The sequence below is a fragment of the Podarcis gaigeae genome (assembly GCF_964106915.1).
Source record: "Podarcis gaigeae genome assembly, chromosome: 1".
NCBI lineage: Eukaryota > Metazoa > Chordata > Lepidosauria > Squamata > Lacertidae > Podarcis > Podarcis gaigeae.
This window is the reverse complement of record NC_139678.1, coordinates 72879069-72904995: the sequence shown is the minus strand read 5'-3', so window position 1 is coordinate 72904995 and position 25927 is coordinate 72879069. Positions and strand designations below refer to the sequence as shown.

The window sequence follows — 25927 nt, the reverse complement described above, 5'->3', positions numbered from 1 at the left end:
TGCTGGCCTTCTGATCGGCAAGCCCAAGAGGCTCAGTGGTTTAAACCACAGTGCCACCCACGTCCCTGCAAGTATGCCACGTGGAAGACAGTGGGATGTACTTATGGGTAAAGCTGTATAGCACCTTGGTCACATATCCACACCATACATTTAAAGCACATGGCTTATGCAAAGAACCCTGGGAACTGTAGTTCACCCCTCACAGAGCTACTATGGTTCCCAGGATTCTTTGAAGAAAGCCATGTGCTTTAAATATCTGGTGTGGGTGTGGGTGTGGCCATAGGTTGTGTGGTTCTTTATATCCTGGCCAAAATCTTTCGACTAGCAGCTTTGAACTTTGCAAGACTGAAATACTGCAGTCTTTTGTTTAGAAAAATAAATAAATCTTAGCACTGCCACTGAATGAGATAAACCTCTGGATATCAAACTGAGTCACTAGATGTCCTCACAGTGAATAACCATTCATAAAAGATTTGAGGTAAGTGATTCAGAGCTTAGGTAATGTCTGGGAAAGTGTTTTGTGTTTGTCTGATATATGATTTTTCAGTAATTTAGTGAAACAGAGGGTGTCTTGAACAAATGCCACTGTCTTGGAAGAAAAACACACACTCCTGGTAGAAGCACAAAGGGTAGGCTTTATGTTTCCAACACAACTGTTGGTCAAATGGAAGAAGCATTCATAGAGTCAAACTCCATCCTTCTAGCTGACAGAGTAAACACCAGCAGCTCTTTTTCTGCCCATGTAGAAACTGATGTGAATTAGAATTGCCTTGCTGTATTTTTTAACGCCTGATCATTCTTCAAATGGACCTGTGAATTACCGGTAGGTAAGCATGCCAGGGACACAGATCTCTTTACTTCAGAAGAATGTGTTTGTCCTGCATTGATTATAAAATATATATACTCATAGCTTTTGATCTTATTCAAAATCATGTTTATAGTTGCATGAAGTTAGCCTGGGCTTAATTTGGGATTTCTAATGCCAAATACCTTCAAAGGTGTCCATTGCAAGGCATTGGATGAATGAGGCAAGGTGGAGAGGTTTGAAGGCACAAGATAAGCAGGTCCAGGTCTCGTCAGTGTCTGGATGGGCGACCCCTTGGGAGCCTAGTGTCCACCACCTTGGATTCTGCGATAGAAGAAAGGTGGGATATAAATGCAATTAAATAAATATAAAATATCCCACACCCTGTACCAGCTGTAGTCAATGTGATACTCTCCAGATGCTGTTGGATTACAGCTCCCATCATCCCTGATCACCAGCCATGATAGCTGAAGCTGATGAAAGTCATAGTACAACAACACCGAGAGGGCACCAGCTTGGCTACCCCTGCACTCCTCCAACTAGCCAAGCCATCACAGAGTGAAAACAGCTGCAAAGAAATTGGAGGGCTCTGTGCAGTAGGATGGGGCCCTTTGCATTACTATTATTTGTCGTAATGTGTAATGAGTTTGCACTTCGTTTTCATATCAAAGAGCAAACATGAGATTTGGCCGAACTCTGTTTCCTTGATGCTGACAAGAGCGTGTTTATAGGGAAGGCAAGCAAAATTAATATGTAAAGAAAAGCAAGCAAAGTATGTGAGAACAGGAATCCATGGTAATGACTTGCATACACATGATACATCTAGTGATAATATCATTTTCCACAAATTTATTACCCCATGTTATCAACACAGTGACCTCATAATATATAAACTAAAGTTTGAACAGCAGCACTGATTATATTGGTAGCAACTAGCAAGAGCTGAGAATCACGTTCAGAACCAAAAGGAGAACAGCTCCTCCATGTTCATAATATACCTTTAGATTAGAAAGAGCTGAAGTCATGTTGTCTTTTCAGCACCACTGATGGAATAGCTACAATGCCCTAGCCTACGAAGAGGATCGTAATAGTATTAAGTACAGCAGTGTTTCATAACCAAGCTAAGCACCATTTTGTTACCCCAAGTTTTCACTTCCAGGCAGTGCTTTTCTGTCACAGGACCTTTTGGGGTCTGTGCGCACACTGGTCTGATGAAGAATTGTGGATGTCCATCAAAAAAATGGCTGCTGTATAAATGGGGCCAATCGCATTTGCATGATTTCTGCATGCGGTTTCTCCTAATCTACCATCTAATCACAGATCCCATCTGCTTCTAGGTAAAAATAAGAGATCCAGCACAAACTACTGGGTCCACCATGGCAGATTCTTTGCTCTGGTGCTCTGGCAAGAACTGTGGAGGTGGGTTTTTTTTTTAAAGTGCAATCCATAGAAGTCACTGTCATCTTCCATTTGTTTTATTTATTTAAAAGCATTAACTAACTGCTTAATGTTTTAAAAAATGGAGTGTTGAGAGGAGGCAGAGGGAGAAATAGATCAGAGGGGCTGGAACGGGAGGACAGAGAAATATGTATCTAGTGCAGAAAGAAGCATCTCATTTTCTGGATAAGTCACTTCCTGGTTCACACTCAGATGCTGTTTTGAAATGTCATGGGCATGGAAGAGAGAGCTGGTCATGGATAGTAATGGGGAAGTTAAAGAACTGAATGTAGCTGAGACCCGAGACAAGTGTATCCATCCCACCCAAAATCCTGTAAAACGAACATGGAGAAAACAAACCAAAGCAGCTCAACCAAGGCTGAGGCATTTGTGAGTTGGGGAGAACATGGATGGAATGGGATGACTGGTGCACTTTATGCTGCAACATTTTGTGCAAGCGCCCTTCATGCTTATCCCCAAGCCTATTCCCCCCCCTACTTGACAAAAATAATAGGATAAATGCCTTCCTTCATAGGATTGCTGTTAATATGAGTGAAATAATGGCTACCTTTTGAGTTTAAGTGGCAGAAATGAGCTCCCCTTTAAAGCAGGGTTTGGGGAAGGGGCAGGTCTCCATCCACATTTACAAGTGGGGAGGCTGTAAATGTGGACCGAGGTTTCAAACCTCAAAAAATTGCTCATGCATACAGAACAGCACACACGTATTGGTACATTCCACTCCAGATAACGTCAGTATTTCCAAAGAGCTTTTGTACCTCTGAATCATGCTGGGGGAGAGGATATAGATTTTGCTCAAGGGCCAGTTGTGTTCCATTTCATTGGGTGTATTTTTCCTATGCTAAGACACAGAAGCATGTTCAAACATTCAAGCCAAAATGTCATTTGTGTTGTGAACTTAACAGCAACAGCTTGGAGACTTCCAAAGTCTATGCCACCACAAGGAGCTCTTCCCTTCATACTACAACAAAAGCTCCTGGATAATATCCCTAACATTTCTGCTGCTTTAAGGATCCTTCTCACACTTCAAGCATCAGTGGCAAGTGGTGAACATGGTGTCTCAAAGCTCAAACTTATAAAAACTTGACTACACTCAACAATGACTAGCTGGCTTGGCAGCTGCTATATCAGTTGAACATGCCCAAGCAGGGGCACTTGACCCAAGGGAACTGGTGACAAAATTTGTAAAGGAAAAGGTACACAAAATGAGATTTTGATGTGCTTGATGAAATCAAAACGACATCAATTTTTGGTGCCAAATCATTCCGAACAAACTTTTGCATTTGAGACAGATAATCAAAGGTGGTTGTACTACTTATTCTTGCAATTAATAATGATAAATTTAGCAGTTTCAACTTTTGAGCTTGTCTTTTTTCCCCTACAAGACACCTGTTTTTCAGCAGTGAAGTTTGCTTTTATTTTCTTTTTTGAGGGGGTGCAAGTAATTAGCCCCGCCTAGGGTCAAAATAGCCTGGTGCCGGCACTGCCTGAATACTGCTGTGCAGTGTGTCGAATTTGAGTGTGCGCCCCAGAGCTCCGGAGCATACAAAACCATTACCTCCCGACGCCTGCGGCCCTGCAGCGCTGCATCCACGTGAAGCGTGGGGAGGGGCTCTTCTCTTCCCGCACCCCCCTCTTTGCTAGAGATTAGGCGTGTCTCTTCCTGGGACCCCCCCCCACCCACCCTCCTCCTGTCCATAAATAGCCAAGCCCCAGGAGGCGCGCAGACCAGAGCAGCCACAGAGCCACCGACTGCAGCCTGCTCTGCCAGCGGCGTCACAGCATGTACACCAGCAGAATGGAGGTTCCCAGGAGGGGGCGATCCTTCGACTCCATGAACACCAGCTTCGGCGAGAACCAGCTCAACAACGTGGTAGGCAACCTCTCCTCTTTGGCCATCCTCAACGAGGTAGGTGTGCGCAGCAGGAGAGGCGCTTCTTGACTTTCATTCCACTTCTTTTAGATTCCTTCCTGATCCAGGAGATCTCCCGTGGTTGGTCATGCAGAGAGAGCCACGGTGACATTGGTTTTTTTTTTTTTTTTTTTTTTTGCTTTTGATGAGTTTGTGTCTGTTTGAAAAAGAATCGTCTAGTAGTCAGATCACAACTGCATTTTAAAATATATGAACGATGATATTTTAGGATATTGTACCGCAAAAAGTTTTTGAGCTGCTGGGAGAACATCGTTCGTGTGTGGCTTTATATTATAAAGATAGTAAAAATACATCAAGTACTTTGGGACTTAAAACCACAAGAAATGACACCTCCTTTTCAGAAGTGGAAGAATCCTCTGGTGGGTCCACAGGAAACCTTACACAATATATTCAAATTCGCTCCAACTTATACAAAATGATAGGTATATGCTATTGCTTAGTGCATATTCTGCAGCAAATTCGGCCAGCTGTGCGGTTCTGTTTGCCCTGCTCTCCCCCACTGGCAGTCCCAGTAACAAGTGATGCAATTCCACACTGAAAGGTGCATTTTACAGCATCACTTGTTTAAACACCCTCAGACAGGTCCGCTATCGGATCTAAGCTAGCTGCAAACAGGGAGACTTTGTGGAGAATGAAGAGCAAGTGAGAGTCAGTGTGGTGTAGTGGTTAAGAGCGGTAGACTCGCAATCTGGGGAACCGGGTTCGCATCTCCGCTCCTCCACATGCAGCTGCTGGGTGACCTTGGGCCAATCACACTTCTTGAAGTCTCTCAGCCCCACTCACCTCACAGAGTGTTTGTTGTGAGGGAGGAAGGGAAAGGAGAATGTGAGCGGCTTTGAGACTCCTTAGGGTAGTGATAAAGTGGAATATCAAATCCAAACTCTTCTTCCTCTCTCGCTGGGACTGGCAACTATCACAATGGCTAAAAAGCACACAGTCCTTCAAAAGACTAGATGAGGATTAAGCTGGGCAAGTTTCCATCTCATCTCTGCAATTTGAAAACTCACTGCCCAATTGTCCTACCACAATTGATAATATAATCTGGATAAATTTGGGGCATTAATCTAATTAAGGGCACCAACATCTCAGGAAGGCACTGTAGCCATGTAACTGAGAAAAGGTGGGCACCCATTCTTATTCTGAATAGCTCTCTGTAAAGTCAACTATATAGATTGATCCTTGCAGATGTGAACTTCCAGGGAATAAGAGATTCCCTGCCTGTGTGTACTTTGGGGTGTCCACCTTGTCCCCTTGCCCATCTGGTGTACAAGAGGTCATGACGTACTGAGGAATATCTCAGTATGAGAAATACCCTGAATATTTGCAGGGTAGTGCAGATGGACACCCTTTCATCAGAGAGTGTTAAAAAGGGACCTGCAGACTGAGCGTGATGTTGCACTCAGATTCCATCCAATGTCTTACTTGCATCTTATTTATCTTCCTCTTTGCCAATGCTCATTTCCCTCTCCTAGACTCCTTTCGGCTAGCCCCTGTCTTTAGTAAGTGCTAAATGACATACAAGTGCCTTTGAACTTCTGCATCCTGTCTACAAAAAATAGGGAGATGCATGAGCAAGGCATGTGTGCTATGCTCATCACCTGATGTTACCCTTCAGCATATGACGATGAAGATGCTATTTCTGTAGGCTGTACTTTTGGGGGCCTCACATCGCTTGCAGCCACTGATAGACCAGTCCTCAGCATTAACAATGAAACTTTTAAAAAGTGATTGATGCTGGTGGCCATTGTGGCTTCTAGTGACAAGATGTTCTGTACATGAGCCGTGTGTTTTGTGACGGAGTCCTTCATTTGGCTTACCATCTTTAATCCACTGCCTACCAATGATGACTTGATAGTTTGTTTGTTTTGCATGCAGGTGTGAATAACCTCTCCCTTTCTAATCTCCCGACTTCGCTAATCATATTATAATATAAGCCCATCATCTAAGTCATCTGAGTTAACCTTCCCAATGGTTTAAGTCTGTCTTCATAAGGATGATCTCACTTTCCTGATAATTCCCCCTGACTATGTTTTGCTATCTAGCCAGCTTTGCTATATTGTCACAGTTTTACCCAATCCTGCTACCCCATCTAAGGTATTCAAGATACCAGGTCAAATAAATATATATTATATTGGTCAGCAACTAGCTTCCCCAGAGGGCTAGTTGGAGCAGGAGTGAATGGTGGAAGAACAGCCCCTCAGCCCCTCTAGAGGTGCCTGCCAGCAAGTTATTTTACTACAAATGCCACTTTCCCTACCCTACATTTGCTGGTGCCAGACAGCTGATTTATAGGAACCAGATTTGGCCCACAGGCCTCCAGTTGCTGCTACTGAATTTAATATATTTGTACCCCATCACGCCAATCATTCAAAGCAGGCGTTTAAAAACCACCCATGTAACAGAGAGCTTTGCAAGCTATAAGAGCCGTATTTATAGCCACCAACAGCTAGTGGTCGAGCAGTACATGGCAAACTGAGGCTGCTGCAGTGCCCTGGGGGTCTTGCAAGAGACAGCGCCGGGGAAACTAGCTTAGAAGGTAAGAGGAGATTTACCTCTTCTGAACCTGCCATTGATGTCAGCAGTTTGAAGATCCTGTTCTTGAGATCTGGAGCAGATTAAGGAAGAGGCAAGTCTACATAAGCAAACTAAGCCTGTTCTTGTAATGAGAGTTTTCTGTAGATAGCTTTGTTGGAACCAATCAACCCTATGCTGGCTGGCTGTCAAGATAGGCAAACCCAAGAGCAGGGTTCAATCTCCACTTGGTTATGAAGCTCACAGGGTGACCTTGGGCTAGGAACTGCTTTTAGCCTAACCTACCTCACAGGGTTGTTGTGGGGATTAAATGAGGAGGGGGAAAACCATGTTTTCTCTTTAGAGAAAAAGGTGGGATTTAAATGCAACAAATAAATAAACAATAAATTGAACCCTAAGGGGAGGTTTCCTACTGATTTTAGATCCATGTAGGTTGTACTAAACATGATGCAAGCAGGGTTGTTTCAAAATTATAAAAACTAATCCATATTGTCTATTTCCTTCCTTCCTGAGCATAAAGCCACAATTTTCTGGATCTACTCAGAGCTAGCTAAGCATCAGACAAAGAGGGCGTAAAAGCCATTGTAAAAAGTTAAAATCATTAGTAGGATCGGAATCACACGTAGTTTAATGGTGAATTTTGGACACAATGGATTATTGAATTATTATAAAAGATGCAGGAGGAAATGATTAACAATAGGACCCACAAAGAGGAGGAGGGAAGTTCAGGAGATTCTCTGGAATGCCATTTCTATGCTGCATGTTGGATATGGGACTGTAAAATTTTAATCTGAAAAATCAAATAATATATATATATATATATATATATGCTTTCGTAGATTTTCACGGGTACAGGAATGCAGGTTTTGGTGTCCTCGGGTGTCTTCCCGTGTAAAAGTTGGGGTGTCTAGGCGACGTCGAAACGTCGCCTAGACACCCCAACTTTTACACGGGAAGACACCCGAGGACACCAAAACCTGCATATATATATATATATATATATATTTGCTTTCGTAGATTTTCACGGGTACAGGAATGCAGGTTTTGGTGTCCTCGGGTGTCTTCCCGTGTAAAAGTTGGGGTGTCTAGGCGACGTTTCGACGAGGTCTCACTCGTCATCTTCAGGCTGGTGCTTTCGGCTTCTTGTTACTGGAACAGAGCGGGATCTCAATGTTTGAGTTCCTATAAATACTGTAGAGGGGGTGTGGTGTCTAGCCTCCAATGTTCTGGGCAGAGAGGAAGTTCCCAGGCTAGTGTGCCTTTTCTTCTTTTGTTCCTTAATTACTTAATTACTTGGCTGGGCAGACTTTGCAGGGTATTTCATATCCTCAGAAACCCCAAGGATAAAATCCAGTTGGAAAACCAAGGGATCTATGAAATACCCTGCAAAGTCTGCCCAGCCACGTACATTGGACAAACAAACAGACGAATAAATGCACGTATCGCAGAACACAAGAATGCCGTCAAAAAAGAAGAAAAAACTTCCTCTCTTTTCCAACACATGAAAGAAACAGGACACGAAATTAATTTTGCAGATTCCAAATTGCTCTTTAACACGGAACATCACCACAAGAGAATAATCATGGAAGCCATCGAGATAGAGAAACACCCTCACAACATGAACAAGCGTGACGACACATCCCGCTTGCCAGACATCTGGAAATTAGCCCTCCCCACAAAAACTGACACCAGATCCAGAGGCACACAGAACGCCAACACCAATCAACCACACCAGACCCAAACCCAGACCCTCTCCACAGATGAATTACTGACACCATCCAGTAGCCAATCCATGGTGGCACCTCCGGATGCTGCACCCCCCTGCAATCCCTACACAGATCTGGCTGACACAAGCCACAAAACCACAGCTCGCCCCTATACACGAAGCCAAGCCAAAGCACAACTAAGTGCAATACAGCCATCTTCTCAGGAAAACTCTTCACAAAGTTCAAGAGGTCAAGACACAAAGACTTTAGCAACTAATCCACACCTAATGACCCACCTAAGTGGTACTCAGGATATCACTCAAGAAATCACTCAAGGTATCTCTCAAGTAATTAAGGAACAAAAGAAGAAAAGGCACACTAGCCTGGGAACTTCCTCTCTGCCCAGAACATTGGAGGCTAGACACCACACCCCCTCTACAGTATTTATAGGAACTCAAACATTGAGATCCCGCTCTGTTCCAGTAACAAGAAGCCGAAAGCACCAGCCTGAAGATGACGAGTGAGACCTCGTCGAAACGTCGCCTAGACACCCCAACTTTTACACGGGAAGACACCCGAGGACACCAAAACCTGCATATATATATATATATATATAGGAGCATCAGATGTCCTGAAAAAGAGTCACATTCAGCTCTTGTTCAGGAAGAGAACACTTATAAGCAGATTCTCTGCCACCTGAAAAAAGTTTAATAGGAGACTTAAGAATGTTTTCATCCATGTGAGGCTTAGATCTAATTTTTGCTTGGAGCATAAGCTTTTATGGATTCCTACCACAATAAAGCTGCCATGAGACTCTTCCTTGTGACATCTTATCTGTGGAAGGGCAGTTTGAAAATCTAATGAATTAGTGGTGTAGGTGCAGCAGGAACAAAGGGACCTGTTTAGTTCTTCTTCAAGAGTATTAGGCTTGGTGTAAAGTTGTGCCACCAAAAGTGGATGTGGCTTGCAGTAGATTCTTAGAGAATGTCATTGTCACTCAGTACCGCTTAAGTAGGGTGCATAAGAAGATCCTTGTTTGGATCAGACCAATTTAGTCCTGCATCCTGTTCTCACAGTCGCCCACAGGATGTCAGTGGGAAGTTTAACACAGTGGTTCATCCCACCCCATAGATGTCTTTCAGCAACTCCACATTCAAAACACCCACATTTCTGCGCAAAGAGAATCCAGTTTCTGCTTGCTGAAACAACTGTATGCCTCAAGCAAACTTGGATAGCTTTTATTTCTTAGTTTAATTTCTAATGCTGCTAAAAGTTAGCTTGTCATAGAAAGAGATTACAATGACGGGAGGGAGGGAGGGAGGATAAGTGTGGACAGAAGAAATGCTCTAAGACTGGTGACTGGGAGGAAGGATGACAAAGACACAGAGCTGAATACAGCATTTAAATTTTGCCTACTGAATGCTGGGGGTCCGCTGTGGGCTGCTTCTCTGCCTTTGGGGCCTTCAGATGTTTCCAAGCTCATTTCTGAAACAATAAATAATAAATCGTCTTTCATTTTATTGTTATTTTTTTAAAACCAGTATTTAAAGATGCCCATTTCTAGGCAAGAACTTAGACGTGACATTTCTCAAGGGAGGTGATGGAATACACATAGCATTGTAATGTAGCTTGGAAGGTCAGGTGTGCTAAAGTGAGAAGGAAGTGCACTGTGGGAACTTGCCCTTAGTGATATTTATAATAATAATAATAATAATAATAATAATAATAATAATAATTTATATCCTGCCCATCTGGCTGGGCTTCCCCAGCCACCCTGGGTGGCTCCCAACAGAATATTAAAAACATGATAAAACATCAAAGATTAAAAACTTCCCTAAACAGGGCTGCCTTCAGATGTCTTCTAAAAGTCAGATAGTGGTTTATTTCCCTGACATCTGCTGGGAGGGCGTTCCACAGGGCGGGTGCCACTACCAAGAAGGCCCTCTGTCTGGTTCCCTGTAACCTCAATTCTCGCAGTAAGAGAACTGCCAGAAGGCCCTTGGAGCTGGACGTCAGTGTCCGGGCTGAACGATGGGGGTGGAGACACAGGTATACTGGATATTTAATGCAGGTTAAGATATTCAGCTTGCCACCTCTTCTCTCTCTCTTCATATAATCCCTTCCCAGGTATGGAATTGCTTTGAGGTGGGGAACTTGTGGTTCTCCAGATGTCATGGGACTACAACCCCCATCACCACTGATTATTGGCCAAACTGGCTGGGACTGATGGGAGTTGGAGTCCAGCAACACCTGGAGGGCTGCAGGTCCCCCATCTGGTTCAAGGTACATAAACCTTGTGTTTATTTCAACTATTAGATGTGCTCATGAAACACAAGTCTTTCCTTCAGGGCATGGGGGGGGGAGGGAGGTGATTTAGGACATGCTGGTCTTCTACTTGTCTCTATGAGTATTTGTGGTCTGCACAGTCTGTAGGGCTGGCTTTCCACTCTGGACAGGGGTGGGAGGATGTCTGCAGTTTGGGAGAAGGGTGTTTTCCATTTTAATGGTCACTTCCTGTGCTTCCAGCTCTTCACTACATCACTGAAACCACAGCGGCCGGAGGCTGCTATGCAGACTTGTTGTTAGTATAGTTGAAACAAAGCGATAGCTAGGGTTGCTGAATGAGTGGGCCGGGAAAAAACAGCACAGCCTGCCTTTGAAAGTAGCTTGCTTTGTAGAAATCAACAGATGAAGCTCTTCTCAGCATGGATATAAGCCTTTATCACCTGCTAAGAAGGCCAGCCCATCTCATTTTGATTCCTGGGGTGCGACAGCAAATGGTGTCCTCTCATCCCACCATGTTAAAGGACTAGCTAAGGCCAGCCATGTAATTTTTTAGCACCTGAGGCAGAAAATCACACAAGCGCCTTTTCTCCTCCCTGGCAGTTAAAATACAATATCAGTACATTAAATAAAGAATTTGCTGCCCTTTCATGGCACCCCATTCTGCAGCCTGAGGCAGACAACTTTGAACCTTAAAAAAATAGGTTTGTTTTGAAACTTTGACTTAACTCTTAACTCTGCTTGCCATCTGCATCATTTTTAGATCCACAAGTCCAACTACACGATGAATGATGACAACAAAGAGAATGAAGACAATGCATCTGAAAGGGGGAGAGCTGCCGTCATTTTTTCTTTAAAAAATGAAGTTGGAGGGCTTGTGAAAGCCCTAAAGCTCTTTCAGGTAAGCTGTCCAGTCCCTGTTGTGTACAGCTGGTACAGAGTAAAGATAGCAACAACCTCTGTAACGGCATGATGAGTTTTGCTGCTGATTTTAGATTTTATAAACAAACAAATGCTAAACCTAAAATAGTACGACCATACAACTGTGCGCTCCAAATTGAGGATGAGATGAAATCCCAGAATCTGATCTGAAGGACTGAACCTTAAGGGTATTGGAGAATAATTTATTTGTTTGTTTTGCGTTTCAGACACCTCTGAAAATTTGTAACTTACTCAAGGCAGATTTGCACATTATGTGAAAGTGCTGGTTCCACATTTCAAGGGTCATGTCCCAAGGGGGCAAGTTGTAGGTTCCCTCCTCCCTGGGAGAGATGCTTTAACTGTTATTCCAGGTGTCCCTGTAACTCACTATTACACATGATGTGTAAAGAAGGCATTAGAACGGCCACTTTTGTGGCATCTTCTTACTAAATAGTGCACTGCTTATTAGTATATGACTAGTAATTTAATGTTGAAGTCAATCAACCACTTCTCTGGTGTTTTGGACTACAATTCCCATCATCCCTGACCACTGGTCCTGTTATCTAGGGATCATGGGAGATGTAGGCGAAAACATCTGGAGGGTCACAGGTTGGGGATGCCTGGGCTAATGCATACATTCTCTTACTTTACTCTTTGCCTTTATATGTGAATTATCATGCTGAAAATGAGAAGTATTATCATAAGGTTATTCACTATGGCAGGGAGTGTATTCAAAGTGTAGATTATTTTGTGTTATTTAGTATGTTTGATGAACTATATCAGAGGAAGGGGCGATTGGTCCTCGGGGGCTATTGACCAACGAAAAAAATGTCTTTCTTATCCATCAGGAGAAACATGTGAACCTGGTGCACATAGAATCTCGAAAATCCAGGAGACGAAATTCAGAGTTTGAGATCTTTGTAGATTGTGACAGTAACAGGGAACAGCTTGAGGAGATCTTCCATCTCTTGAAATCCCATGCCAATGTGGTATCTGTGAACCAGACAGACAATTTCCTTGTACAGGAAGATGGTAAGGAAGAAAATAAGAATGATTTATTAGAAGTGCACGCCCTTTGAAAGGTGTGATCACGTGCCAGTGTTTGTGGTGCTAAATTTTAAAAACAATGTCTTGTTTTTTTCTTTAGAGAGGCTTCTTCTTTTTCTTTTCTTTTCATCTAATGCACTTTCAAAGAATGGTTTACAATCGTTTAAAACGGATTTCCTTCTACTATGAGATGTTTAAAAAGAAAGATACATACATTGGTTGGATATGGGAATGCTGGGCAAAGTGAAGCTGTGCTTAGGAAGGGAGCAGCATAATTTTAAATATAAATTCCACTGAATCCATCTCACAAGGCTGTGATCCCATGAAAAATTAGACATGCCCAATTTGTCACAGATACCTCTAATTCGGCATAAGATTGGGCTTCCCATGTGGTTGGGAGTTTCAACCTAAGTGGATGGGGCTTGATTCACAACTAGGGTCCATTTGATCACCATAGGAGGAATTTGATGGCATGCTAAGGCACTCATTCCATCAGGGCAATTATTTTGGCTTTCCAGAGGGAATAATCCCCCCACATGCTGTTATGTTATGGGGGTTCTCCCGAAATTCCCTCCTGAGCCAGTGTTGAAGGCGCAAGGGGAAGAGAGACGGAAAGCCTTATTGCAGAAGTGGAAGTCCTTGCGCATTAGCTAATCCTGCTCTATATTTAGAAATTAAGTTTACCCTATCACAAATTTTCTATTGGTTTCAAATGTTTTCTACCTGCGTCCTGTAGCCTGTGCATTCCCTTACTTGCTTGAGCCATCATACGAATGGGGATTCAAGATGTTCCATAGAAGTCAGATATGATTTGATGAATGGGGTTTTCAGGAACAGAGGACCCTGCCTTAGGAAAAGGGAGCTGGGCCACAGGAGCTGTAGGTCTGTTCTGTGACCTATGCAATTCTGAATACTATTTCACTTTTTTTGGTCTCCGGCGCTTGCAGCAGTACAAATGGCCAAAATGCAGTAGAACAATATCCATTTCTCAATAGAGGGCCTGCAAAATTATGTAGTGAGCAAACCAAGGATATCTGCCTCTTTTTCCTGGGTCTCCCCCAGTATGTGGGGTTTCTGGTTATTTGGGTTTACATTCGGAACTTGTGACTTTGGTTTCTTCTCCTTTAAAACCTTTTCGTTTTTGAACTACAACTCCCTGAGGATTGGCCATCCCGGCTGGGACTGATGGGAATTGGAGTCCAACAGCACCTGGAGGGGCAGTTTCCACAGTCTTGAGATTTAAAGCCTTTTCCTGTAAGCAACACCTGAGTCTCCCCTTTTTTGCCTTATTTGGCAGCAGAGGATTGAAGGTATGAGAGCAACAGCTAAGCTGAATCCCTGATGCAAGCAGTAAGAGCTAAACTTACTTTCTTCCCCTGTTTTTAGTATCATTGTTCCTTTTGCCATATCTACCACAGGAGGAAGTGCCCAATGTTGTGTGAAGGTCAGATAGGAAGATGTTCTCTTCTCCTCTTGACATTAATTCCTCAGAAACTAGATTTCATTTTCTAGCTGTCATAGCTCGCCATAAGCACAGTTTCCTTTTTGTAGCAAGCTTAATTTTATTAATAGCTATGTGGGTTTTATTCATTCCGTAGAATTTTATTAATAGCTATATGGGTTTTATTCATTCCATAGATATGGAAAATATCCCCTGGTTCCCTAAGAAGATCTCGGATTTGGATAAATGTGCAAATCGTGTTCTAATGTATGGTTCTGATCTGGATGCAGACCATCCAGTGAGTAGATTCATATTTCTCTCACAACATTTCTGTTGCCTTTAAAGAGCTCCTCAAAACACTTACTTTGAATATCTGGATATCTGATACTTTAGACTTGTATTCCAATATCAGAGTTTGATGCACATTGAACATACTAACATATCAAACATGATAATCCTGAGCTATAATTGTACAACCTGAATTTGACAGTATGTGATTCAATCCTATCCAAAAACAGCAATGGTCAAGAAGCATGCAGATTGAAGAAAAAATTCCCCTCAATTTTTTTTGGAGGGGGGTTAGGAGTAGAAACATGTTAATCACAAAGACTGACTGGGGCTTAATTTTTGTGTTTCACTTTTAGGGTTTCAAAGACAATGTTTATCGTAAGAGACGGAAGTATTTTGCAGACCTGGCTATGAACTACAAACAGTATGTGTCAATCTTTGTTAAATGCTCTTGCTAAAGATGGGGCAGAAACCTTTCAGGGCCAGGGACAAAGCTTTGGAGACTTGCGTATTGGTAATCTGATTGACAAATGTGGAGGTTGAGAATATATTATGGATCACAGAGTATGCCAGTTTTGCTTTGCCAATCCAAGCTAGAGTTCAGCACAGCAAAATAAAGCTTTCCTCCAAAATCATTACATTGACCCTACAAGACCAGGCAAAACCAGTTTATGTTGTTATTATTGGCTAATCCAAATTCCCAAGCAATGATGCACAGAACTGAAGGTAACACTAGGACTCTGAAGTGTTATTTGAAAACAAATGTTTCATTTCTGACAAACGTTTCTGAAAGTCAACCCTTGATTCTGCTTTCTCGTCGTAGTGGCGACCCAATTCCAAAAGTTGAATTCACCGAGGAGGAGATCAGGACTTGGGGCACAGTATTCCGAGAGCTGCATAAGCTCTACCCAACCCATGCTTGCAGAGAATATCTTAAAAACCTGCCTTTGCTAGCCAAGTACTGTGGGTACAGAGAAGACAACATACCCCAGCTGGAAGATGTGTCACGTTTTCTAAAAGGTAATGTGCAGGCGTCTATCTGACCAGATGTTTTTGCTGAGGCAATGCTACCATTTTAATAGGACAGACATAGCCAACGTGGTGCCCTACAAATGTTGTTGGACTACAACTCCCATCAGCCCCAGCCTGCACCACCAGTGATCGGGGGTCATGGGAGTTACAGTCAAATTTATTTTTCTTGGCTCCCTCTGCAATATGGCTTTGATGAAGAACAAGATGCTAGAGATCTCCATGTGTTTGAACTTCTGCAACATGGGTGTTTGGTGAGGGGACTTGGCTGGATGTTTATCTTCTAAATTTGCCACCATCTTGGTTTTTGCAGAGCGCACTGGATTTACTATCCGCCCAGTTGCCGGATACCTCTCGCCCAGAGATTTCTTGGCAGGTTTAGCCTTCAGAGTGTTCCACTGCACTCAGTATGTTCGACACAGTTCTGACCCGCTTTACACACCAGAACCGTAAGCAGCTATTTTTTTTTAACTCTTATTCCAAATAACATGTACATTTATACTTATTCCAGGAAAGTGTACCCATTTTGAAAGCTTGGTGTCAATCAATGAAATCCTTCTCCTGTCTACTCAGAAGTAAGTCCCACTGAGCTCAGTGGGGCCCACTCCTAAGTAACTGGGCATAGAATTGCAGTCTAAAGCTAGACTTTATGACCATTTTACAAATCAATGCAGAGTAATGCTCTCCTTTTCAAACATGTAGATCAAATCTGGTTTATGTTAGCTCTTGTAAGTTGGAGGTGGGGGGCAGGAAACGGTGTTGAGAGCAGAGAACTTGTAACTGAGGGCTGTCAAACATATTTAACACAAGCCTAGCTCTCACAATGTGAATTACTTCCACTTATTTTAGTACAACTGAAGAATCAAAATAAGTTTAAGATTTCTTTTCTCTGAGATCCTTAATCTAAGAACCTAGGATCTTAGCCATTTCATCACCATGCAGCATATTGAATTAAATAAGACTGAGTGCCTACAGACCAATTAACTCATCTATATTTTGGGCTTACTAAGCCTATCTTAACACTCTCATCTTCATTATCATGCACATTTTTGCTACTCCATGAGTTTGACCAGCCTAATAATCCTACCTTCTGCACCTATTGCCATCCCCACAACTCCATTTCACATACATTACACAATTTGCAATAATGTAGGCGCTTCTTGGGAAGGCCCATTTCATGACATCTTTCTCCTCATTTTTTGTCAAGAAGTAGTAGTTCAAACTGGGCATGCAGGCTTCTAACATAGAGTACCCATGCCACTTCAGTAAATAAGTAATGATTACATAGGCAACCACCTCTTTCCTCTCAGGAGCTCAAGCTGGGGGTATGAAGTTTTCCCCTTCCCCATTTTGTCCTCACAACAATCTTGTGTAGTAGGTAAGGCCTGGCAGATTGTGACTGGCTGAAGATCAGTCGAGTTTCATAACTGAGTGGGTTATAAACTGAACTGAACCCTGATCTCCCAGATCCTAGACTGACACTCTTAATCACTGCACCAAATTGGCTATGTTCATGTATCATCATTTCCACCGCAGAGAAGAGATTGTCAGGCTGGGTATGCATGTGTGTTGGCCCCATGCTCCCCCACTCTCTGTGCTCTTGTAATTGCACATGCCTACCAAGTTTCTATAGGGACGTGGGTGGTGCTGTGGGTTAAACCACAGAGCCTAGGACTTGCCGATCAGATGGTCAGCGGTTCGAATCCCTGCGACGGGGTGAGCTCCTGTTGCTCGGTCCCTGCTTCTGCAAACCTAGCAGTTTGAAAGCACGTCAAAGTTCAAGTAGATAAATAGGTACCACTCCAGCAGGAAGGTAAAAAGCGTTTCCGTGCACTGCTCTGGTTCGCCAGAAGCGGCTTAGTCATGCTGGTCACATGACCCGGAAGCTGTACGCTGGCTCCCTCGGCCAATAAAGCGAGATGAGCGCCATAACCCCAGAGTCGGCCACGACTGGACCTAATGGTCAGGGGTCCCTTTACCTTTACCAAGTTTCTAAACCACTTTGTGTACCTGGCATATAGCTCATGTGCGCTTATGCCCCACCAAGCGTGCTGATCAATCTGTTGTGCTATGGGATACTTGGAGGTTTTCCTCCAAAATTGTTATATATTTTCGGCGGTTATTACCTAACATTAGATGAGCTTGCTTTTACACATCAACTGTAAGGGACAAACTACCTGGATCAACATTAGCTTGCTTTTCCTGTTTTCCAGTGATACCTGCCATGAGCTTTTGGGCCACGTACCTCTTCTCGCTGAACCTAGTTTTGCCCAATTCTCTCAGGAAATTGGCTTGGCTTCCCTTGGGGCATCTGATGAAGCTGTTCAAAAGCTGGCAACTGTAAGTAAAGGATACGGGCCGCTCTGTGCAACATGTTCCTCATTTCCTACCTCAGTGATTCCATCTTGTGTGTGCCACCATGGAACAGGCTCTTTATGTAGTTGCCACCTCACTCAGTGAAGTTAGCCAGAGGAGGGCCTCTAATGCACCACTTTTTTTCTCATGGCCAAAGTAGAGAAGCTGTCTTCATACTGAACAGTGTTGAAATTATATTCCATTTCCTGGCTATACAAAGGGCCTTGGCTCCTGAGTGCCATCATTTCTTAGGGATGAACTGAGGGTTCAGGGGTTTTCTGAATCCGAAGTCTGGGTTGTTTTAAATTGCAATTAATGGATGATGGTGCAAGTCAGGGGTATAAGGGATTCCACATTGAAGGAGAAATAACATTCATGCCTACTCTTCATCTAGGAAAGGGAGCATGAAAACACTTGTTGCTTTTGTTTTATCAAGTTGCATCTCTGTCAAAGGCTCACTGTGTTGCCTTCCTTTTTCCTCAGTGCTACTTCTTCACAGTAGAGTTTGGCTTATGTAAGCAAGAAGGCCGGCTAAGAGCCTATGGAGCCGGATTACTCTCTTCTATCAGTGAACTGAAGGTAAGCCTTAAAAGTCTCTTCCAACTACAGTCAATGGGTCTTCAGAGCAAATTGTTCAGAATTGTCCTTCTACATTCAGGGAATGCTTTTCACATTAACCTGTCTGCCAAGATGGTCAAATTATTGACTTGAACTGACTGGTCAGAACATAACTTGCCAGTCTTAAGAAACAAACATAACACACTTCACGGGTTTCCAGTCAGCTTGCAGACACACTGTAAGGTGATAGGTTTTGGTCTAGGCCCTAGAGAGTAGTATACAGCTTAGGACCAGGGTCTGTGAAGGACACACTGCTTTCATGTATATCTGCCAATTCTGTAACGTTTTCCTGAGAACATAAATTCATGACATCCATACACTTGACACCTTTGAGGTCCCAAATATATGCAAAACCCAATCTTTGTCGTTTTGTTCCGTCTGACCACCAGCATGCACTGTCTGGAAATGCCAGAGTTAAGCCCTTTGACCCCAGTGTCACCTGCAAGCAAGAATGCATGATTACAACGTTCCAAGAAGTTTACTTTATTTCTGAAAGCTTTGAAGATGCAAAAGAAAAGATGAGGTAATTTTGCTAAGAACACCTGGGAGATTGAAAGGTGTCTTTCTTTATCCACCTTTGTGGGGGAGGGCACACACACCTTAGTTATTATTCTCCACCACTACCCCTTTGCGGTCGAGAGCTTGGCTAAACAGTTCTGTGTGGTGGCTAAGAGACCCAAGGCTCAGCCATGAATCTGAAAGTGCCCTGATCAAGTTTTACCTCTGTGGAGACTTGCTAAGTGGTCTTAAACAAGCCACTATCTCTCAAACCCCACTCTGCCTCCCTGTCCCCAACATGGGAGTAAAATAATACATTTCCATGCTGCCATGCTGTTATAAGAATTATAAGATGAGGTATGTCAAGAACTTAAAAACAGTTGTGTCACTTCAAGGCTTGTGTGAAACAGGTTTAACACCAGGCAGCTCCATTATCTTATCCTAGTTCATTTGTTTCCCTCCTCTTTCCTGAGCTGTTGTCCCTGGATCTGACCATTCTCAGCATCACATCTGACAGCAGTTTTTCCTTGGAGTATCATTTCTGATGAGTTAATGCAATTCTCTTTTTGGTTTTTATGAACCAGTTATAGCGGTACTTGAGATATTGTAGCACACACATACAGGGAATGGTCCTTGGCTGCCAGCTACATTGAGAAGGTGTAAGTGGGCTTTCATTGGAAATTTACTCCCCCTTTTCTTCCATCTGAACAGAGAGTTTGCAAAGACAATCAGGCGCCCCTTTGGAGTGAATTACAACCCATATACACAAAGCATTCAGATCCTGAAAGACACAAGGAGCATTGCTATTGTGGTGAATGAGCTACGCCATGAACTGGACATTGTCACTGATGCCCTGACCAAGATGGGCAAGCAGCTGGGAATCTAGCCTCTCCAGCGATCATCAACCATTCCACACTTGGCACCTATGGATTGTGTCCCATTTTAGATATGGAAATACTCTTTGTGTGCTCTACCGCCCTGTGATCTTTGGATGAAGGATGGTATACTCAATAAATGAATTAATGATTAAATTAATAAATAAAGTAGGATGCCATTTTCCTAAAACCAAAGCTGAATCACGGGGAAATACTTTGTTTTTGAACTATGACCCCCAGAAACATTCATACCAATATTTGCATACTATTTCCCCCTTTCTCTTTTATGGCTCACCCACACACTCAGCAAGTTGGAAGGAGAGCAGATGCAACTTACTTGTGGACATAGGAATAGTTACAATGAAATAGGCAAGTGGTTCCATGTAGTCCAATGAGGGCTAATTCTAGCTGCTACTGAAGAATGGATAGAACTAGACACCAAGATCTAATGAGGACCTATTGCCACCCAGTCCAGGGATGACTCCAGCTCCCATCATCCCTGACCATTGGCTATTCTGCTGGGGCTGATGGGGGCTAGAGTCCATCAACACCTGGAGGTCCACAGCTTCCCCATCCCTGCCTCCAACCAGGTACAGCATGTGCCATCATGTTTCAAGAAGGATTCAATAGTTATTTCAGTTGAAGGATGAAGACTATAATTCAATGCACACTTGTGTAGGAATCAATGCAAATGAATACAGGGGGGTTTATTTCTTGAGTTGCTCTGCACGTGCCCTTTCTCATATTAGGTTTCCCAATATATTTGCATCTGGATACACTTTTACTTGGAGAACAGGGATCTCCTGCAGGAAGCTGTATCAGTGTCATTTCATCCCATTATATTCACATTTGGCTCCGATGAGCGTCATCCAGCATAGCCAATGGCCAAGGATGAGGGAAGCTGCAATCCAGCAACATTTGAGGGGCACCAGGCTAGTTACCCCTGCTCTAGAGACTACACAGTGATGAATTTATAGCAAAATGAATAGCAAAATGAGCACAAATTAGGAGAAACCAGCTTTGAAGAGAATTTTAGGCCTTATGCATCCTATAGGCCGCTCTAACCTACACCTCAAAAACCCCGTGTTTTTGTACTATGTGAAGGGGTAGAGGGTGGTGTAGTTGCAGAACGATGGGAGGGACAATGGCTTGCTACAGAAGAATCTGCTCATTGTTCCAATTTGTTCTCAAGATGTCAGGAGACCGAGGCTCATTGGAATTACTTCTGAACTGGATATGCCTTCATATTTAGATAAACCTTACTTTTGTCTTAACTTAGAATTGGTTTTTAGGAATCTGAAACTTAAAAAAATCATTGCAGTTGAAACAACTGGATGTAACAGATTAGATTTTCTGGGCTTCTACAAAGAGTAGCATTTCTTGAAATGAACTGGATTATGCTATGTCTGTGCTTTTTTATTAGACATTTTTGGATCTGTGTTATGTTTGTAATGCAAGAGAAAACGTAATGTTAAATGAGTATTTGCACCTTAAACTCTAAGACTTGGATTTTAAAAAAATATTTGAAGCCAGTTGTAGTTTTGCAATTGACCTTGATGGATCCAAGAATTCACTTAAAATCTAAGTAGATATACCGGTATTTTCAGGATACTTAAATATTTATATTCAATTTTTAGGATGTGTAAACTTCGTCATCTATGTCAGTAATTTCAGTGAATTTACTGTGGTGCTAGAACTGTTAAATAGCCAGAGTGCTTAGCTAAATGATATTTCCCATTTTTTTTTCTATTTTCAAATTAAAAAGTGAACTTCAAGCAACACACTGCTTTGTGTTATTTGTTAGTTGGGGCCTGGAAAAATCTTGAAGCTGGGTGGCAATAAAATTTTGACTGGGATAATGTTGTTATAACACAACCCAAATCTCTGAGCAGTGTGAGATTGCAGGGGTGCCAGGAGCTCACCCAGGGTTTGTGTTTCCTTCAGAATGAGGTACAGCAAAAATGTGTAGTCTTTATGAGATATGGTTTATTTACACATATATACAACATGAGCCTACGATGGAGGGGTTCACAGCATTAACACCTCAAGAGGGCATTGGTTCCCCCATAGCCGCATCCTTGGATTCAAACAGAAATCAAACATCACTTTTGACTCTCTCACTTCCCAGCTTGCAGCTTTTCTTCCTGCTCACACCACACAACTCTCAACTCTGGCCTTTGACTTTTTAATCCCAGCTTGCAGCTTTTCTTCCTGCTCACACCACACAACTCTCAACTCTGGCCTTTGACTTTTTAACTATCAGTGATTTGAGGGAGGGGGCCCACTCATTTGCTGTCTGGCACAGACCCACTTCCTTTGTTCCCTTAATGACCCATCATCTCACCACAAAGTCAAGTATGGTTATTTTGGAAATTTGAATCCTTGATTAGATTTTAATGCTTGCTGGATTCAGAAATTACCCCTTCATGCTTTAACCAGTCCCAAGTTTACTAGATAGATTTGACTGTAATTTCCCACAATATGTTTTTGTATGCACATGTTTTACGCAAATTTCAGGACAGCAGTGCTTCTCTAGTGGAAGGGACTTCCTCTGAAGGTGGTGGACTCTCCTTCCCTGCGAGCTTTTTCAACAGAGGTCGGATGGTCATCTGCCAGGGATTCTTTAGTTGTGATTCCTTCCTTTAGGGGTCGGGCTAGATGATCCTTGAAGGACCCTCCCAATTCTATCATTCTGTGACCCCCCCCCCCCCAAGTAAGAACAAGGAAGGCTGGGTGTAGATAACAGGCAAGACCCAACACTCCAAACCCAACAACTCTTCCCCAGTGCTAGCCACTGAGCAGCTGCAGAGAGAGCAGGGCAAACCAAAAAGGCGAGCGGTATTTCCGCTCCCACCAATCAGAGCCCGACTGCGGAGGTGCGGGGAAACGCCGATCACGCCCACTTCTGACGTCAGTGCGGGCGGCCTGAGGCGAGATCCATGGCTGCTTCCGGGAGTGGCTCCTCCCCTTTTGCGACGTTATGGACGCCGTGCGCGAGGAGCCGACCCAGGCGCTGTTCGCTTGGGTAAGTTCCTGTGGCGGCGCCAGGAAAAGGGCGGAAGCGGCCGCCCTACGGGTATATGTGGCTGGCGTGCGGCGGGCGGGGAGGGAGGAAGAACGGAGCGAGGCCGCTCCTTGCACTTTACTGCTGGTCGGGTGGGATGATAATGCGCTGGTCCTCTGCAAATAAGTTTCACGGGCTCCGGCGGCGCTGCTTTGAGCTCGAATCGAGCTGTTGACATGGTTTCCCCCCCCACATCGCACCAGCCTCCCTCTCCCCTTCCACCGCCCTGACGGATGTTATTGGCAAACCCTCGTCTCTGAAAGGACCCGTCGAAATATGCAAGGCGCTAGTCGGATTTGCTCTTTGGTGTTCCCCCCTCCCACTTTAATAAAACTAAAACAGGAGCAGGCTCTGTGACTGGGTCGCGTGACAGGCAGCAAACCAACAGGCGAAGCTCCATGGCTTCAGCTCTGCCGTTTTAGGCGCACATGCAGTGCCGCATTTACGTATAAGCTGAACAAGCTATTAGCTTAGGGCCCCACTCTTGGGGCCCCCCAAAAAGATTAAAGGAAAAAAACCTGGATGCACATTTCCAAAATATAAGATAAAAAACAAATAAAATAAAACCTACCTACTGCAACAGTGTTTTGAGTTGTGTAGGCTCCTATGGTGTAAGTAATGAGCCCCGCCTGCTAGTCTGCTCCCTAAAATATCACTGGTTTTAGATACCTATTAGGTTCATAAATTACCAGATACTTTGTCCTTGTTGACAAAGGACAGCTGGACATATAAAGGGCCCCATTACCTTCAGTAGCTTAGGGCTTCGTCAAACCTAACTGGTCCTGCACATAAGGCATCCCAGATTCTCTCGCTTGGAACAGCTAAGCCTCTTGTTGAGTCATCCTGTTTCAAAAGTCATAAGCTTCTGCTTGCAGGGAAGACAGCAGAGCCCACTGCTCACAAGCGTGAACTAGGAACTCTTTTTTTATGCTTTAAATCCACTTTAGACACCCCTCAAGCACCAAGAAGAACACACCTGCTGAGAGGAGGACCCTTCAGATGACTAAGGTGTTTAAGCCAATGCTGCTCCCTGTTGCCCAGGGATGGAAGTGTCTTCTGATTTTCATGGCCCTCCGATCCTGGTTCTTTTGCCCATGGCTTGTGGGAAGTGATTAAAATGTTTTGCTAGGCCTTGGTGTCTGTCCATCTGCCACAGTAGAGGCCATTTTTATTTGCCCTTAGAAATTCGAGGTATAAACAGCAGCATCTCTGGGAATGTGAGTCCCCTAACCCTAGCTAATATCCATGCGTTGTGGAGAACGGAGCTTCTAAGTCATCGGAGGTGGATTTATGGATAAATTCTCCAATTTAATAATTAAGCACGGCTGTCTGTCCCTACCCACTTGGTGTAGTTGTTAGGCGAGTATTCCAATAAGATCTGGGAGAGTTAGTTTTGAATCTCCATGAATCTTAGCCATGAATCTAGCCACCATTTCACAGCCTAATCTATAGGGTTGCTGTTAAAATAAAATGGTGAAGGGGAAGACCATGTGCCACCTTGATCTTGTCAGACAGATGAAATATAAACAGATGGCAATGTGCATTACCTCACTTAAAAATGTGGCTAGCCAGCCTTGTGTTTCAGGGTCCTCCTCATTCTGCTGAGTGGGTGTCTGCCCTAAAGTCTTTCCCCCATGCCATTACTGTACTATAAGTAATGCATGTGACATGCCTAGGTATAATTCTGGTGGAGCTGAGCAAACTGAATTGAAATGGTAAAGAGTTTTGAGCATTGCCTCCTTAGCTTTAACTTCATGTTTGCACACATGCCACAGCTGTCCAATAAGGCTAAATATTACAGGATATAATGCCTTCTATTCTACTCTTTGAGCAGCTAGTCTGTTTCAGAGAGCATAAATATTTCTCAATGAGCAAAAAAAGCCAGGATTATAACCACATGTCAAAGCAAGCTGTTAAGATACAGTTTTTCTGTATCAGATATGAAACTTTGCAGACAGGCTTAAATCAGCTTTTTTAAAAAAAGTTGGCCCTGAAGACATATGCAAAACCTGAGATGGCTGGGATGTGCATATGTTTCCCTCACTTCCAAATTATATCTCATTAGCAGCATTTATATGACTTCAGAAATACTTCTTAGGATGACATATGGAAATGCCCTAAGGTGGCCAAGGTTTGTCTTGCTGGATAACACATTTCATTGTAAAAGTAATGGATGGATGTTGTAAAATATATGTGTATTGGATCCTGAAATTATTTTTCAGAAGTACCCTTCAATGAAATTGATGTGACTTGCTTCCAAGTAACAGCCGGATCGAACAGATGCCTGCCAGTTTTATGCTTCCAACTTGGGGGGGGGGGTAGTTGAATATGAGATGCACATATACTTAGCCATTCAAAAGTGCCATTGGCAAGAATCTTAAAAGATACAGCTCTCTCCCTGGGGAGAAAGCCCAAGGGCTAGTGGTTCTAATGAGACTTATGTTACAATAAGGTCTAGACTGATTTGCACCATTGACTTCCTGAGTCCAGGAGACTGTAAAATCCTCAGCTGCAAAGGACAGAAGTGTACAGGACTGCTGTAAAAAAATATATCTTTCTGATGCTACACTTGGACTGGTTATGTGAAACCCTTTGCAGGATAAACAAAAAAAATTCCTTCCAGTAGCACCTTAAAGACCAACTAAGTCAGTTCTTGGTATGAGCTTTGCAGGATAGTGCAACAGTTAGAATTGCTTCAGGCAAGTCTCCTTCCATGTATAATTTCAATTAATTACTTTTTCATCCTTATTATTGATTTTTTTTAAAAAAAGAGTAGTTGGGTCTCAGTACTGCCACTGCTCATACCATTAAACTTTGAAGGATTTCCTTTCAATGCAACAACGTGCAGACCAGAATCTGCATGATAATAATAATAATAATAATAATAATAATAATAATAATAATAATAATAATAATATCTTTATTGTCATTGCCCCCTCTCAGGGACAACGAAATTACTTGGCACTCCACTTAAAATCAGAACAACTATAAAAACACTAATTAAAACAATATAATATAATACAGCAAGGAAGATTAGATGACTTCAAAGTCCAGGTTTCCCATTCAGGGCCGAGATC

The 25927-nt window shown here is 43.1% G+C and overlaps 2 protein-coding genes and 1 long non-coding RNA gene across 8 annotated transcripts in view; 2 read left to right on the top strand and 1 right to left on the bottom strand.

Annotated features, from left to right (window-relative positions):
* Nucleotides 1–1011: 1011 nt before the first annotated feature.
* On the bottom strand, nt 1012–24763 carry LOC310834215. The gene is made up of 3 exons (XR_014559118.1): nt 23596–24763; nt 9848–9916; nt 1012–1129 (listed from the first exon to the last, which is right to left on the bottom strand). It is a non-coding gene; the product is annotated as an uncharacterized lncRNA (long non-coding RNA).
* TPH1 (tryptophan hydroxylase 1) lies at nt 3885–21565 on the top strand. Of its 2 annotated transcripts, none has more exons than XM_083713830.1 (11): nt 3885–4133; nt 11478–11615; nt 12484–12667; nt 14321–14421; nt 14768–14835; nt 15235–15431; nt 15754–15889; nt 17654–17780; nt 18279–18374; nt 18803–18936; nt 19623–21565. In XM_083713830.1, the coding sequence occupies exons 1-11, from the start codon at nt 4044–4046 to the stop codon at nt 19795–19797; spliced, it is 1446 nt and encodes a 481-aa protein (XP_083569956.1). In that variant the 5' UTR covers nt 3885–4043; the 3' UTR covers nt 19798–21565. The 2 variants fall into 2 exon arrangements, with proteins under 2 accessions (XP_083569956.1, XP_083569955.1); XM_083713829.1 differs by having other exon boundaries at nt 3885–4169.
* The window catches only part of SERGEF (secretion regulating guanine nucleotide exchange factor), a 122501-nt gene continuing 119280 nt past the window's right edge, over nt 22707–25927 (top strand). For 4 of the 5 annotated variants that reach the window (XM_083714665.1, XM_083714667.1, XM_083714666.1 and 1 more), the window contains exon 1: nt 22707–22811. In XM_083714665.1, coding sequence (XP_083570791.1) covers nt 22767–22811 — 45 coding nt within the window. In that variant the 5' untranslated portion in view covers nt 22707–22766. Of the gene's footprint in view, nt 22812–22898; nt 23157–25927 lie in introns of those variants that run through there. The other variant, XM_083714668.1, reaches the window with a different exon arrangement.